This window comes from Numenius arquata, chromosome 3, assembly GCF_964106895.1.
Source record: "Numenius arquata chromosome 3, bNumArq3.hap1.1, whole genome shotgun sequence".
In the NCBI taxonomy this organism is placed as follows: Eukaryota; Metazoa; Chordata; class Aves; order Charadriiformes; family Scolopacidae; genus Numenius; species Numenius arquata.
In genome coordinates, this window is record NC_133578.1 from 64,148,054 (window position 1) to 64,164,439 (window position 16,386).

The 16,386-nt window shown below is 42.3% G+C and overlaps 1 protein-coding gene across 1 annotated transcript in view; it reads right to left on the reverse strand.

The window, feature by feature from the left end:
- SNTB1 (syntrophin beta 1) overlaps positions 1–16,386 on the reverse strand; it is a 115,800-nt gene that overhangs the window by 33,473 nt on the left and 65,941 nt on the right. Inside the window, exon 3 of the mRNA XM_074145009.1 lies at positions 7,626–7,833. Within this exon, the coding sequence (XP_074001110.1) occupies positions 7,626–7,833 (208 nt within the window). The remainder of the gene's footprint in view (positions 1–7,625; positions 7,834–16,386) is intronic.

A 16,386-nucleotide genomic window follows, 5' to 3' on the forward strand; every position in this document is an offset into this window, starting at 1 on the left:
CACATCAGGGCAGAAGGAGACAAGTTGTTTTGGTGTTTAAGTGCTTAAAATAATTGGGAAGGGAACTCTCGCTCATCATTGGTGGCAGGGATGGATATGGGTTCAGTAAAGGTCTCTGCTTCCTTATGCAACGTGTTTTATTAAGGAGAGGTTCATGTTGCATTTAAATCACATTTGAAAACCAAGAAGCATCACTGTCTCCAATTCCTTCACTGTCTTTCTTGCAATATTTACTGTCAGAGGCTGAGAGAAAAAAAGGAGGCCTTTCACTTGCTTTTGAAGAAAGGGGATCAAAACCTTCCTTCACATCATACCTGTATCTTTCCATTATTTTTTTTTTTACAACTGAACTTGACTGCAAATACATTCAAACATGGTCTTTCAAACCCGCAAAGTCCCAAAAGGTGAGCTGACCCAGCACGTGTGCGAGGGCAGGTAGACCCTTTTGGTCAGAACCAACTGCAGCTGCCAAGGCAAAAGACGGAGAGGCCCAACATCCTGAAAATTTAGCAAGATCTAGGAGGAAAATCCCTCACCTACCAAAATCTAGAAAGTTCTTGTCCAGCAAAATCCAGCCCAACCCAGCCAAGCAGCAGTTCGGGTTTGGGTTACGTAGAAGAAAGAGTTAAGCATCCGTGGCGCGGCAGCTGCAGCTGGTTCTCAGGATGGGCTCCCACAGCCACCACAGAGGAACCAGAGCAACAGCTCCTACGCCCCAGGGGGGTAGGGAACTCCCCCTGTTTCCTTTCGGCATCCTTTCCTCCTTCCAAGCTACAGCCCATCATTTCCCCTCTCAAACCCTGTCCTGGGTTTGTCAGCAGGACATCTGCAGAGGTCCCTCTCACAAGAGAGCCATGGGCCACCACAGGAATCCCACCTGTGCTCCATGTCCCCCCCTGCCCGCACAGGCACAGCTGCCAGAGGTGGAGTCACATCTCCTGCCTCATAATTCCTCCTGATACAGGAAGAGAGATGTTAAATAAAACTCCACGATGGGATGACATTAAAAAGGAACTTTCTTGTCATTCCTAGCGCTCACAGGAACAGCAATAGCAATATGCTGTATTTTATTAAAAAAGTTAAGACAGTTGTTAGGATGGTTAGATCAAAACTGAGGGAGAGCAGGCAGGGTGTGATTACTTCTGCTGGGATCCAGCCAGAATCAACACAATCCTTGTGCAAAGGGCGAGGGGACGTGCAGGGCCCATTTACACGTTTACACCATTTACACAACTTTACCTTTCAGTTCAATTTCTGCAAGAATAATTTAACACCTGAAGGCTACCACAGGCACAAAGGCACTCACTATTTAACTGTGCCCCATAATTATAGAGGGCTTTTCCTTCACTACAACCAAACTGTAAAGCAGAAATACAGACTTTTAGGCTCAGGTCCTTCATGCACTTACCATCATAGTCCTATAATTTTTCATTATTTATTTACCTTTAATTTTATTTTCCAATCCCCTTGCATTGAGCACTTCTGCCTGACTTAGACTGATCATTTGCTCGGCTCTCATTGGCATGGGAAGAAATAGCACGTGTGTTACGGATAAAGACTGGCAAAGCCTTTAAAACTGTGTCGTGAATGAAATAGCTGTTTTCAGCCAGAGTTTTCCTTAATGTATCCATTTACTGAAGGCATCTAAAGCAAGAAGAGAACAATGTTACTGCTGATAAAAGTAGCCTGTGGAGGAACCTCGCTGAAGCTGGGAGAGGAAATTACTCTTTATACTATTTCAGGTTTACGTCTTTCCTAAGTACAGGCTGATCGTTATCCCAGATAATGAAGACTGTTAATGTAATTAAGCACTCTGTTGTGGTGTTTTACAAAGCAAACAAATAAGTTCACATATTAATAAGCTGCAAGGTTAAGTGACACAGGGCAAAACCAGCTCTCTTCATTTGGATGTAAGTGCTCCACAGCATGTAATTAGCTGGCACTTAAAAGTACAATTTCTAATTTAGGATACACAGAAGATTTTCTGATTTGAGGTATGTTTAATCTCCAAAAGGTCAGATCAATTTTATTATGACCAACTGTAAATAATCGATATGAGAAATTGGGTCCTCTAACCACCCAAAACAGGAGGCCAGGACCAAATTGCCTTTCTCTTCTTCCTGGGCATGATAGATGGGTAGTAATTCCAAACATGCCTCCGTAATTAGTAAAGAAACCAGAGACTGAAAGAAAAGAACAACAAAAAAACCCAAACCCTCTAGAGACTAGAAATTGCAAAGGAGACCACCCGACAGGAATGTCATTTCCTTGCAAAGAAATTAGGCATTTGAGTAATAGTTCTCTTAGCAAACACCCATGTTTCTAGCAGTTATTTATCTGGTTAAACCATACGCTGATTTGCACTGAGGGTTAAGACACAGTACAACCCAAAACTCGCTGCAGTTTCAAGCCTAAGCACGCACGGGTATCTTCCAGGGCCAGGACACAGAGCTAGGGATAGAGCACAACCCGAGTTTTATTCCTGAACATGCCGCAGGTTCAGTCTGTGCAGCCTGATGAGGCAGCCAGCCCAGAGGAAGGGTTATACACTGCCTAACGAGGCAGCCTTGTTTCCCAGTCCCTGCCCCTCTGCCACAGGCTCTCACTACTTCTCTTGCACTGGGATTTGCATTTGTCATAAAACCTGCAGAAAGCTAATGCTACCCCACCCAAAAGTAATAAGTCTTCTACCAGCGTAACTATCTGATCTGGCTCAGGGTCAGACAAGCACTGCCACCACCACCACCATGATGGAAGAGCTGGGAGAGCTAAGGGGGATGGCAGCAGCCCCAACTACAGACATGGCCATGCCTGGGTTTTTAAAATGCTTCCTAGCAGCTGCTGTGCTTCACAGGAAGGTGGTTAAAATCAGATATTCACAATGTTAAAGAAAGGCAAAATGTTTTAACTATATGATGGGCTGGTGGTTTTCTTCTGCAAAGACATTTTAAGCTTGCTTTTACAATTTGGAAACTATATAAAATTTTAAGACTGAAGCTTCTTTCCCATTCGATGAAAACTCATTTATCTGTGATGAGAATAACAACGTGCTGTCTACTTGTTGTGCAAACTAGTGAACGTACTTCCAACGGAAATGGTAAAGCACAAATGTTTTCATTTCATACTGGGGGAAAAAAACACAAGCCTCAAATACACTCTCATGTAATTTGCCTAAATCTTGTTTGGACAGCTTGCATGGCTCACAATCTTGCTGTTATCAGTCCCTCCTCTAATTCAGAGTGAGAGCAGGAAGATAGATATAATACTGCAATATATGGCTTGATACCGAAGAAGATCACTCTGCTGTGACGTGCCTCGCACTTCATCTCTAACACAATGATACGGTTATCTAAGGTTGGAGGAGACTCAACAGCCTGTAATATATTAACACACTTTTCATTTCAGAGATAGTGTCAGGAGCTGAAAAACAACTCCAATTCACTATGCCGCTTTGGTTATTTCCCCTCCAATACTGGGTGTTTTCTTCCCTCTGATCCCCAGACCAGATTTTGTGGGAGCAGCAACACACTTGCTCTGGGCAGGCAGAACAACGTGAACAGGAACCAAGCACTGAGGTTAAGATCTAAGTGAGAAAAACCCATAAGGGCACTTCTTCTGCAGGTTCAAATATTAACATTATAAAAGACAACTTGCAGCAAATCCTATTTTTAAGTTTCTCAAAGGAGCTTTGAGATAATTTTAAGAAGCCAACTGCATGTAAGACATTTGACATCCAGAAAAGAGAACGGTCTCTGGCTGCAGAAGCACTTTTTCTTTCCTCAAAGTCTACATTTAAAGTGTCACTGGCACAGCGAAGACAGGGAGAGACGCAGAGCTTGGGGTTTCATCTAGGTTTTCTTTTTTAACTGACCAAGCTACAAGCCTGGTGCCTGGGTACAGCTTCAGCTTCCCCTGAAATCACTCACGCTTTTGCTTGTGTGGCCGAGTGCTGAATTGGCAAAAGCTACCTTTGCAAAACCACTTTGGCCAGAACACCTTTTTGTGCTTGCATTAAAGAGGCAAAAATGTAGATAAAGCTTTTGTCAATGATATCTCGGTCTATTGGAACAGACATTACAAAGGGATAAAATAAACTACCATTTCCTCAGTGTTTCAGCTCTCCAGCGCAAGAGACGAATTTGCTCCTCATGAGGGAACTCAATGGTAGGTGGATAAACGTGAGGAGAAAAAAAGCAGTGGTGCCTGTTTCAGCTCCTCTACAAGCCACAGGATGTGCAGAACTATAAAACAGCGGGGAAAAACAAGAGGTGGAAAAGACATTTCTACAAGGATTGAAAGGATTCCTGGAAAGAAGAGGGACAATTAACACACACATGGAAAAACTCCTCAGTTAGGATGTCATTTAACTTCTTTTCTTGTCTTTGATCACTAAAAGTATCTTTACAAGGAGCATTAGTAACAGGAAAGGCCTGAAAAGATTAAAACCCACATGTAGCTGTTCCCTCCCGTTTAGCATGCTTGTTAATCCCACAGGGATTACTGAAGTAAAAAGACAAATACAAGAAAGAACAGGCGATGGGGAGCGCAGACACTTCATTACAAACTGGTACTTGACATTTCTCTTAGTTACAGAAAAGTTTTAGGACGATGGCGATTAATGTAACTCCCTAATCCTTGGCCAGCTTCAGAAAACCTTGCCATGAGGTCAAGGTCAGGACAAAGTTAGTGACTTAATAAAAGAGGGAATATGGCATCTCTAATGATTGCTTCTGGCTGTTTTTCTCCTTACCTATAATAATGCCACAGTGATTGTTTGCTTTCTTAAGGTGATGCAAAGCTCTTTGCTTTACCTGCTGACGGACCCTCACTGCCCACCCCACGGCACAGCCGGGGACCTAATGGTGGGCCTGCAAGATGGATGTTTTGTGCTGAAGACCACAAATTTAGGGCTGTCTTCACAGGGAAGTTCAGTGAAGGTGGAAGAATCCTGTTAGCATAGTACCTTAGATAACCTACCATTTATTTTAATGTTACCCACCTGAGGGAGGCTCTGCTAATGAATCTATTTTTGTAGGACCATAAAGGTTGAAGTTTAGAGCTAAGTTTAGAGCAGACATATAAAAAATGTCAAACCAGGAAATAGCTTAATGAAAGCAGAGAGTAATCACAGCAAATTACAGTGAAATGTCTATGGGATTACATTTTGCATTCCCCAAACAACCAGAGGAATTCATCTCACAGCATCATTCCATTTTGCTGAGAATTCACTGTAAGGATATGCTATGTAAGTAACACTGCAATGCCACAAAACCTGTCTTGAAAGTTACAGTCTAAAATGCTTTGCAAAATGGAGCTCAGATATCTTCCCACTGCAATCCATGGAAAAAATAGCAAGATATGCCACAAAATATCACAGAGAAAAAAATTAATGGTAATATATAGGAGGAATACAAGGCACGTGTTTTATTTTGTGGCTACTAATAATGAGGTCCTTTTCTAAACTCCAACATTTAGAAACCAACCAGTAGTGGATGTGGTAAGGAAGTTCACCCCAGGAGAAGAAAGCTGGTATTCCTGGTGTGCTTCCAAAAATCACTGCAGAATTTAATCTCTCCCCACTGGCAAACCTAGGTTTTGCACAAGGAGCATCTAGGAAATACCTTGTGGTCAGCAGCTCATCTGGCTGCCTTGAATACCTCCTCTGAAACTATATGTATACAGTTTGAGTACATACAGTATATATGGCTTCCTCTCCCACCCTGCAGGTTATTTTTCTTTCACCCAGGCTTTACAGCCCACAGTCCAGTAACAGAATAAAAGCAATTTCACGTTGCTTTTTACCATATGTAGTGATTTTCTCTACTTTTCAACATGAGAAGATGCTGGAAACTTTTGACCTCACTCCGTAACTATTGCACAGCTCTGTATGGTTAGTTTAGTGAAAAAAACATGTTGACTATTGGTTAACAACGTCATGCAAATCTTTCAAGGCTAATTCTTGATGACAGCCGCTGTAAATACACTGGAACATGCACAGAGCCACAGCCTAGCCCTATTAAAGGAAACACAAGTTTCACCACTAAATTCATCAGGATCTTGAATCTGCTGTCCATAACAAGCAGCATGAAATAAAATCTCAGTCCATAAGGCAAAAAAAAAAATGAGAAGAAAGAAGCATGTGAGTGGAATATTGTGTATTAACTGTAAGGAGAGGAAATTCATAAACCAGAAGCGTTCCATGGGTCTGCTTAAAATAACCTGTGATTATTTTACATATAAAGTCTACATGATCTGCTACAGAGCAGTTACCCCTTCAGAGGACAGTGTTTTGCAATAGAAAAAGCCTCTTATATTCAGGTTTTCATATGTTTATAGAAAAGGATGCAAAAGGGACAAGAAGATTAAAGATCTCACGCCTGTACAGTTTAATACTGTTAAAATTTACTTACCAATGCTTTGGTGTTTTAACCTCAAATTATTCCACCCAGTTTTTACATTTTCTACAGCACTAAGCCATGGAGGCAGAGGGACAGCAAAACATACCAAATCTGCCTGAAAGGTTTTGCAATTTTTGCCTCCCTACAAGTGGTGTGGACTGACTCATGCTTTGCTAAGAATTAATGTTATGCCTTCTTAGAGCAAGCTAGGTAGAAATATGGCACCTGTACCCGTGGCTGGCGTATTTTCATCTACAAAATTCCAGATAGAGCTAAAACATACGGTATTTTTTTCAGGGCAGTCACAGTCAACTTTCCACACCTGTGCTGGATGCAGCGGTTGAAAGGGCAGTGTGTACATAGCGGCCATTTTTCCACACACCTCAGCTGGAGAGGCAAAGATGCTCTGAACAGCCACCCAGGCAACATCTGAATGGGAGGTATTTCTAGGCACAATTCTAACATTGTACCATAGCAAATCCACACTTAGCAGTAGGTACAGTGCCTAAAACAAATTCTGAGACTACTGATTTGAAACCAGTACCATCCCTATGCATTCCTGGGTTGGCTTTCCAAAGGTCAATAGATCCCAAACTACTTTCCAACTAACACCAGCTTTCCCCTGTGGGGTAAATTACTTTTAGACTCAAACTGTGCAAGACATGGGGTAAGAGTTGCAATTGCAAGCTTGGCCTTTTACGCAGATCAGCTCAAATGCAAGGTTACAACTAGAGAACAAGCTCCCAGGCACAGTAGAGACGCCACCTCATGCTCCAGACCATGCCCAGCTCTTGGGGACAGGCACAGCAGAGGGGTGGATCAAGGACCAAGTAACTGGTTACTTCCCAGGCTGGGAGTGGGAAGGTGACATCTCATATACATGAACAGGAGACATAACAGCAGGGGAGCTCAAGGCTGGTGTCAGTTTTTGTGACTCATGTCCCATGCCTTGATAGATCATGAGACTTTTCATTTCCCAGGAAAGTCTTTGCTAATTGTCATACAGAAGCAAAGGCGCAGGGGACCTTCTAGTTTTTGGTGTTGTTTTTTCTTTTTTTTCAAAGCACACAAATTGGCACATCAAGGAAAGAAAGGTCTCCATGGAAAGCCAAATCAAACCCCAGAACCTCATTTAGCCTCTTCACTTCCAGAAGAGGCTGAATTCAGGAAGAAAGAATAAGCAAAAAAGAGAGTGCTTAAAAATGAAAGTAAGAATGTTTTCATTACCTTTTCTGCAAGCCAGCCTAGGTGCCTAATCTCTCGACTTCCAGCAATCCCTGTTTTTCCGAGCTGGTCTCTGACCTCTGCAATCACCCTGGGGATGAGCTCATTGACACTGGAGTGGATGGCATTGAACCAGGCCTGGGCTGTAGCCGAATCCTTACTCCTGAGCACCACGGTGTGCTTGGCATCAGGTGAATGAACTTCAATCAGTCTAGAAAAAGGGGGGGGGGGGGGGAACATTATGTTCACTCAGATATCTTTAGGCAGCTAAATTTATCACCTCGCTTAGTGTTAGCAATGAGTTAAAAAGAAGGATACTAATATCAAGACCTAGCACTAAAAACTTACCTTTACAACACTTGAATACAGTAGGATCATCTTAACTGAAGCCAGGTCTGTACTGACATTATGGTAAAATCCTTGAGAAAGGGATTTGCCAATGCTGATGCAACCCCATATCTAGCATGTCAATATGAGTTTCAAATATAAAGGCAAGATGAGCATTTCCCCATTAACATTCACTGACACGGCAACCACCCAGAACTGCCCGTGATATGACTGCAGAGAAGCTGGGATAAGTTGCTGCCGCCTTTAGCTGGAAATCACAGCACACCCAGAGTTTCTCAAGGTGTTTATTTTACACACACACACAGAGCTAAATGAAAACCACCCTCAACCCAAATGGAGGAGTTCTCTTAGGATTGCACTGTGGTTTCAGTGACACCACTAAGCATCAACCAGAAGCCCTCCGCAATTGGCCTTCTCCAGGAGTTACCAACGTTCTCAATGCTCCATTTAGATCCTGCTAACAGCAGCAGCAAGGAAGTGCTAACCGCAACCGTATGATTGCTGCTGGCAGGCTTCTTCTATAGTTTTCCAAACTCCTCTGGATAGAGATGTGTTTTGTTTTTTTTTTCCCAAAACACATGCTTACTAGACCACCCTGTGGGCTTCCACTCCACCACTGTGGTTTGAAAAGCACAGATGAACAGTTTTCAAGAAAATGAATCCTGTCCATCGTGGTTATGGGACCTGTGCCAACACCTTTGCTAATAACAATAAAAATGCTTTGAGAGGCAGCTACAGCTATTTCAGCTCTGTTCTCAGTGAAGTTATTAGTTACTGCTGGGGCTTTGTGTGCTCTTTATAACTTTGTGGGCCACTTTTACTTGAACATTTGTTAAATAACCCACTAAGTAGTAGTCTGGTTTATCTTTATGTAGTGATTATAAAACCAAGCCCTGGTCATTGCCCATCCCTCAACTCTGTATCACAGTTGTGCTTTTTCATTATACACATACAGCGATTGCCCCTGAACATTACCCAAACGAATTTGACCTGGAATCTGAGCCTAAGCACGTACTTCTGTCCTGTGTGTTGTTGCCTGATCTCTGGGACACACGACGACTCCTTTCTGTAGCAGAAAAGTAATTAGTTCAATGGAATTTATTCAGGTTGAGGTTCAAGACAGTACTGTAATACAAATATTTGTTATGCAATTACAAAATCCTGCAATTTGGAGCTTAACTAACAATTAAGAGATTTTAATTAATTGGTTAAACCAGAGCAGAATCCAGAACAGAAGGTGACTTGATCTGCACTGCTCTCTGCGGCTGGGAGAGCGAGGACCGCTGACCTCGTGTTTGTCCATTTTGGGAAGGGGAGCTCTCCATGTAGACACTGCTCTAAAGATAGAAAAGGTCATGATTTTCCAAACTCAGCAGCTAAACTGTTCAGGGTCCTAAATCACTGTTTGGATAGCTTAAAAAGTGGGTTGATTTTTCAGAAAGCACTGAGGCAACATAACACATGTTCCCTCAGTAAAGCTGCTGGAGCTCAGCACCGTCTGAAAATAAAGGCTCTTATTTAGCTGCTCCAGGATGCACTGAGGATTCAACCTCAGGTACTGAAAAGAAAATTCCGTGTCAGGTGATGCAGGTCTGGTGAATAAGAAAAATATGTTTGTACTTAGGCATGTCCCCAATGACACTCATTTTTTCTGAGCTGTGAAAAAAAGCCATCTCCCTGACGGTTATGATTTAGCCATTTCTGTCTAATGATGGTTACTACCACACCCTGGTCTGTCTTTCCATGAGAAACACAGCTACCCGGCTGCCGGATGAACTTGAGTTTGAACTTGTTCCTGTAAGCAGCTATCAATGGAAACAAACTATACAGGCTTGGATTTTCAAAGTATATTGTGGTAATTGGTGAAACATTGCTTAATACTTACAGAGCACTTTTTGGCAGGAGATCTCACAGCATTTTACAAATGAGGTCAGTGACAGCATCCCTGTTCCACCACCCAAAAAGTGGAAAGGTGCATAACCCAGATGAGGCAGGGAACAAGCCAGGAGCAGAACTGAGTATTTTCTGCACTGTAACTTCCATTTTACTACATCTTTTGAAGAGAAAAAAAATATTTGGACAGCACAGCGGTATTGTGCTGTTTTTGAAAAATGTTAATGCACTGTACGGATTGTGTGAAACAATGCTTTTTACAAAGCGTGTGGTTTCTATAAGTGAACTCCCACCTCCAGAGTAACCACGTATCGTGCAGTAAACAAAGTGTTGAACAAGGACTATAAAGACACAGAAGAATGTGCTGCTTTTTCAGTTGCAAAGAAACAGCAGCAAACTTGTCTCATTTCTTTTTGAGTTACAGTTGTAGCAGGCTTTGGTTTAAAAATAAATTATCTAGAACTGAATGAGCTTCCAAATGGCAGCTCACTTCCTTCCAATTTAGAATACACTTAAGTTCTTACTTAAAGCAAGTGGATTAACATACAAACAAGTATTTTGCTACTTGGGCCTTCACCAAAGTGTATTTCCCTTGATGGTGGCTATTTGAGTATTTCTACAAGAGTTCTGTCCTCTAAAATAACGAATATTTAGTTAGCTCTTAACCATTCTGTTTAAATGGTTCTAAACTATGTATATTCTAGTATATACACATTTTACTGTGATATCAATGTATATATTCTAGCATATGTATGTGCACACACATACTGGGCCATGCTTGCAAAAAACACTGTTAAAATATCATCCTGAGGGACTGAGGTGACTTCTAATGGGGCTATTTTGGGGGCTGCTTGTCAGTCATCAACGTTTGATGGTGATGCACTAACAACTGCAGAAAGTCTGCTTCATTCCCTTTGCTGAGTGACAGGAAGATTGGACAATACTGCTACACTTCTCAAAAGTGAGTTCAGAATGGGAATAAATGCTGCATTGACGGGTCTGAAACTGAATCCTTTTATCCGCTGCTCCAGCCTGAGGAATACACCTGCAAGCACTGTTCCTGTGCAAGCCGCTAGGTAGGACACCTTTTTTATTCATACCATAAGGACAAATGTCTAAGTGTTCAACTGCCTGGACTCTGCTACTGACCTGGGCACTAAAGTTCTATAAGATCTGGGCACTAAACTATCTTTAGGAAACCGGGCTTACAGATTTCTGCTCAAGATCCAGGACTTCCATCTCCGCAGTCAGTTGGGATGAAGATACTAACGGAAACTTAGAATCTTCCTGGAAACCCATGGGCTCCAACTGCATCATGTGCTGAAAAGCCCTGCATCCCTATAAACTCTTCCCTTTTATGCCTTTCAGCCTACGCTACTTTGATTCATCCGTCCATTTGGATGATGCTTTTTGTATAACAGCTGACTGATGGCATTTCCATATTTTTTGAAAAGCAAAAAAAATACCACTGACCTTAGTAAACTCCAACACTAAAACACTTAAATGTTTCCAGCAGTCCAGCCATTGTAGCTTTGATTTGTTCCTTGGCTAAACTGACCACCACTTACTGACTTCTGTTTATCTGCAGTTCAGTGATAAAGTTCCTTTAATTCCCCACCGAATTGAAATATTTAGGGCAATGCCACAGCTGTGTTTATTCTCACACTCCACCACAGTTATGTAAATACTGCATATGGAGCTGCTTCTGATAAAGCCCATACCAACCCAAAGGAATTATATGTTAGCTCTAGATGGCTGCCAAGATGTGCGGCATCTCTCCAGCTTGGCAATGCATATGAATGATATCACATTTTCTCAGAGATCATTTGGCAAACCTTATAATAAAAGAGTAATTTTCTCTCTCCTCCTCAAAGAGTCCCACTGAGCCAAGGAGTGTTTCCAGCATCCCCTTCTCCACCTGCAGAACACAGGGGTGACACAAAACCCGAAGCCTCCAAATACCATAACCTTGCATGTGAGAGGCAAAAATTCCCTCCCTTGCTGCATCATCCAGAGCCTTTACTTTACAGAGGATCAGAAGAAGCTGAAATCAAATGTTTGATAGACCATACTCATTCCACATTTGATAAGGCCTCTTTCTGTAGGAGTGTTCATTATCTGAGAAATACCTTTTAGCAAATCTCTTGAAAGAACTTCTCCCACCAGCATTGGCTCAGGACCAAATCGGGCACTGATTTACACTTTCTGCCTTTTCTCGGGTCAGATTATGCATTCAGTCACTGATTAAAGTGGGAGTAAATCCCTTGAAGTTAATGATAAGCTGGAGCCAGAGCTACTTGAGTCCATCATGTTACTTTGATTTTGCACCGGCATAGCCAGGAACAAAACACTCTGTCACTGATTGCACACTTAAAAAGGAGGCAAGGGCCAAGCTGCTCATTCCATCTCCTCCATCGCTGTCTGCACATGAAACTGTGGTAAGTAATTTTGTTGATTTCTGAGCGTACAAACACAGGAGCCTTTCCAGCATAAGGGTGGTTTAGAGGAACACAATCAGTGATTACATTTAAATAGTTGTAGGTTTTGTTATAAAATAAGTAAAAAACCCTGCCAAGGTTCTTTTTCAATTCTACATGCAGCATCAGGAGATGTGCCAGGGACAAAATACATTAAAATTAAGCAGTGGAAACTTTGGGTTTAGTCTGCAAGGAAAATATTTCATAGAGAGACTTTAGGCTTGCAATGAATTCCCCAGCATACACTGAAGAGCTACCTTCATTTGATGCACCTAAACAGAGGTGAAAGCAATTTTACCAAGCCAGTGCTATTTGGTAATCAAGTGGAATTTTTCTATGTAAAAGTCTCTCAGACTCCTCACTGTCAGGTACCCGCTGTATTAACAATTATTTGCTGACTTTCAACTTATGGTGGTAAAAATGATATAGTTACTTGTTTCTTGGGAGCTGGACTAGACTGATGTCCAAACAGAGGGTGTACATGTCACTAACGAGCTGTCACAGTTGATTTCATTTCTATTTGCCACCAGCTGGGCTTTAATAGAAGGGGTATCAGCAGAGTCGCGCCACATGCAAGTAAGGAAAGGATTTGGTTCTGCGACAGACTTGCTCACACCGTGGTGTGCTGATGCTGACCAATCTGCAGAGCACATCACACGCTGCCTTCTCTACCCAGAACAACTACAAAAGACATGTAATAATTTTTAAATGTCTGTGGACACTTAACAAAGAAGCAGAATTCTTTCCCTGCATTGCCCAAAAGACCTCTTATCTTTTTCCTTCTTGAATTTTTCTTTTATATTCTGGTTGTAATAGTGCTGAATATTTGTAATGCAGGAATACACAGTCCAGCCCTCTTCACAGTGGATTCAGCATCAAACAATGGCAAAAGTGCTGCTGTTTCAAGGAGCAGTTGAGTCAGTTACCTGGGGGGGGGAAGGGAATGATTTCAGAGGCATGGTAGGAATTTGATTTAACCTTTAAAAGACGCTGCCCAAAACTTAAAGACCAGAAGATGTGATTGGAGCAGTCAATACATTGACCACAGCTCCCTAAAGCAAATCTTTCACAGCAAGAGGGAAAGTGTATTAATGCTAGGAAAAAAAAAATTAATTGTTTTGGCCACAAAAGCTGCACCCCTAGCAAAGCTACAGCCAACCTCAAATCACCTTCTGCAGCAAAGCAAACCTTCTGCAGCTGGAGCTGCGTCTGGGCTAAGCGAAGAGCACCTGACTGTAGCTGGTAATAATGGTAAGTGACACGTTCAAATTGAGACAAGGGTAGAGAGTCCCATGCTCCTGCAAAAATAAAAGACTTGGAGAAGAATTAGGTATCTTCTGAGAAAGAACTCCACTGTTGTTGTTGCTGCTGGTAGGCAGAACTGTATGTAGTAGGACCTACAGGAAAGAAGGGGACATGATCCACGAGCATGGAATAATAGGAAAAGAGGACCAATGAGCAGGGCTGCTGATAGATCAGCTCTGTCTTACAGATGACCTGTCAAGGGACAAACGCTCCCTGGAAGAGACAAACAGCAGGTCCACCTCACCTAGCAGTATCTGTCTGAATATCTCATTATTTTATACGCCCATTTTATAGCTTACACGATCAGGGAATTCCCAGGGATCACCAATTAGTTGCCAAGTGAAGCAAAACAGAAGCCACACTGTTCACCAACCATGACAACAGACCCACACATTCCCTCTGGATCAATTATTGGCCTCTGAGTGCTGCAGAGAGGGCACCACCTGGCAGCCAATCTCCCAGAGATGATGTGGTCTCTTCAGAGGCGGCTGGCATGGGTCACCTCCTGGCACCTTCACTACTGGCAGTAAACGTATCTTCCCATTTAACAGAGTCTGAGATCAATGGAAAAGCTTTATGTAAGCTATGAGAACAAATAAAAACTTAAGTGTAACTCTCCCTGATTCCTACTACAGGAAAACTGGAATTTCCATCAGCAGAAAAGCATGCAAAAGCTGGAAGTGACCACAGAGTATTAAAACAGCAAAGTCTGTGCATCCAACTTATGCACTAAAGCCCAACCTCAGCATCTACCAACACTGATCTGGGACACCTACGTTGGTAACCCATCACCCGAGGCTCCTGCTGTGGCTGTAATGTGCAATTTGTTGCAATTTAAGTGACTACAGAAGGTGCAGGAGAAAGAAGCTTCGAATACATCAGCTGAAAATCCTGCTTGTTGATTAACAGCAGGTCAGGCCAGATTGGAGCTGTAAGACTGAAATCCAATTTGCAGATCTGCTGATAAGGGAGGGAAAAGCCCAGCACCGAGCACAGAACAACAGCCAGGCAGGAAAAAGGGTCTCTAGGTTGTCACTGGCTCCAAGCCATAACACAAAGACTGTGGGGACAAGGAGCATGGCAGGAAACTGAAACCCTTGCATATCAACTTGTTTTGTTTGGCACATCTCAGGGGTGTTAAAATTGATCTCCAATATTATTTAGGGGCAGCTTGGAGGTCAGCACTTGCATACCTTTACATACAGACTCACATAGAACATGATTAACTGTTTGCCCTCCTCTGTCCTGCCCTGCAGCACTCACACCACTCTCCCTTTAGTCTGCAACACATTTCTTGGAGCATTTGTCTTCCTCCATCTCCACAGTGCTTTGATTTTTCTCTTTTTTTTTTTGTAAAAATGTTCATTAAGTAAAGTCTGCTTCAGCTTTCACTCTCCTGGTTCATCGCTTCCCTTTGGTGGTTGGCTTCTTTCTCCATCACCTTTTTGTAATTTGTTCTCCTCCCTCCTCTCCATGCATTTCTCAAGGCAGTTTCTTCTTCTTGTTCCCCCTTCCCCGATTCATTTCCAATTACTTTGCTCTTATTTCCATTCGTCAGCTCAATCCTCTACAGTTTAAGCTAGTTGGAAAAATGAAAATACTTTGACTTTTTCTCCCCTAACTGAAGCAGTGGCTGAAAAGAACCCCAAAATACAACACAAAACCCCACCAGCATATCTTCTTCTTCTCCATCAACTCATTATTTAAATATTTTCGCAAAAAAGAAATACTTCAGTTAAAATTTTGTTAATCAAAAATCCAGCTGAAAGCTTTCTGCCAACCTCGGTTACTGCCACCTCCACACCACACACATCCTTCCTTGCCACCCACACACTGTGACACATTTCATTCCTCTCAGGTCACATTTGGTCCCATTCACACATAGACACACACACAAAGTTTTATTTGCACTCACATATCTGCATGCATGCACAGACACTTTTTTTGAGAAGCATGTGCAGGAGCTTTGCCCATTCCCATTTGATTTGTGCCGGAGACAGGAAGGACACCAGGAGCTCGCCTGTCCACCCCAGAAGGATGGGGAGGGAAGAAAGCCCCATGTCATTACATCAGGGGAAAAGACATGACTTGTTTTTCAAGAATGACATGACTAATCCCAGATTCACCAGGACATGCACAGATTGAAGGTCAGTCACAACTTGCCGTAACTATCCAGTTCTACACTAGTATCTCAAATAACCTGCAGAAAAACTCAGCAGTTTCCACTGTGTCCCCAAATCCTGGCACATTCCCCCCGCAATTCACTTCTCAAACTGTCACCCAGAGACTACAGCAGGTCCTTAGGACATTAGAAGTTATTTTAACATGATTTAACAGAACAAAAATTAAACCTGAACTAAATAAAAACAGGTTTTTGAACATCCAAAGTTCAACCTAGTTTGTGTAAATGAACACTCTTGAGATTGCTCTGCAGAAAATGGCCTTTGGGTTGTTTGGTGAAGTTTTTTTTTGTTCCAAAAAGCTTAGCTGATGATTTGACTCAAGAGAGACCAAAATGCTCCTCTTTACAGAAGGAGTAGTCCTACAGAGGTGTCTGATCTCAGTGACCTTCCAAGAAGGCTGAGAAGAAACTGAGGCTAAGACATAAATTCATATAACCCAGACTGATGACCTTCTTGGCTGTTGGGGATTTTCACAAAAGACTGAAAATAAGCATTCCTAATAATGAAAAAAAAAAAACCCAAAATAAAAAATTCACACTTTCTGCTTAGAGGCTTCAG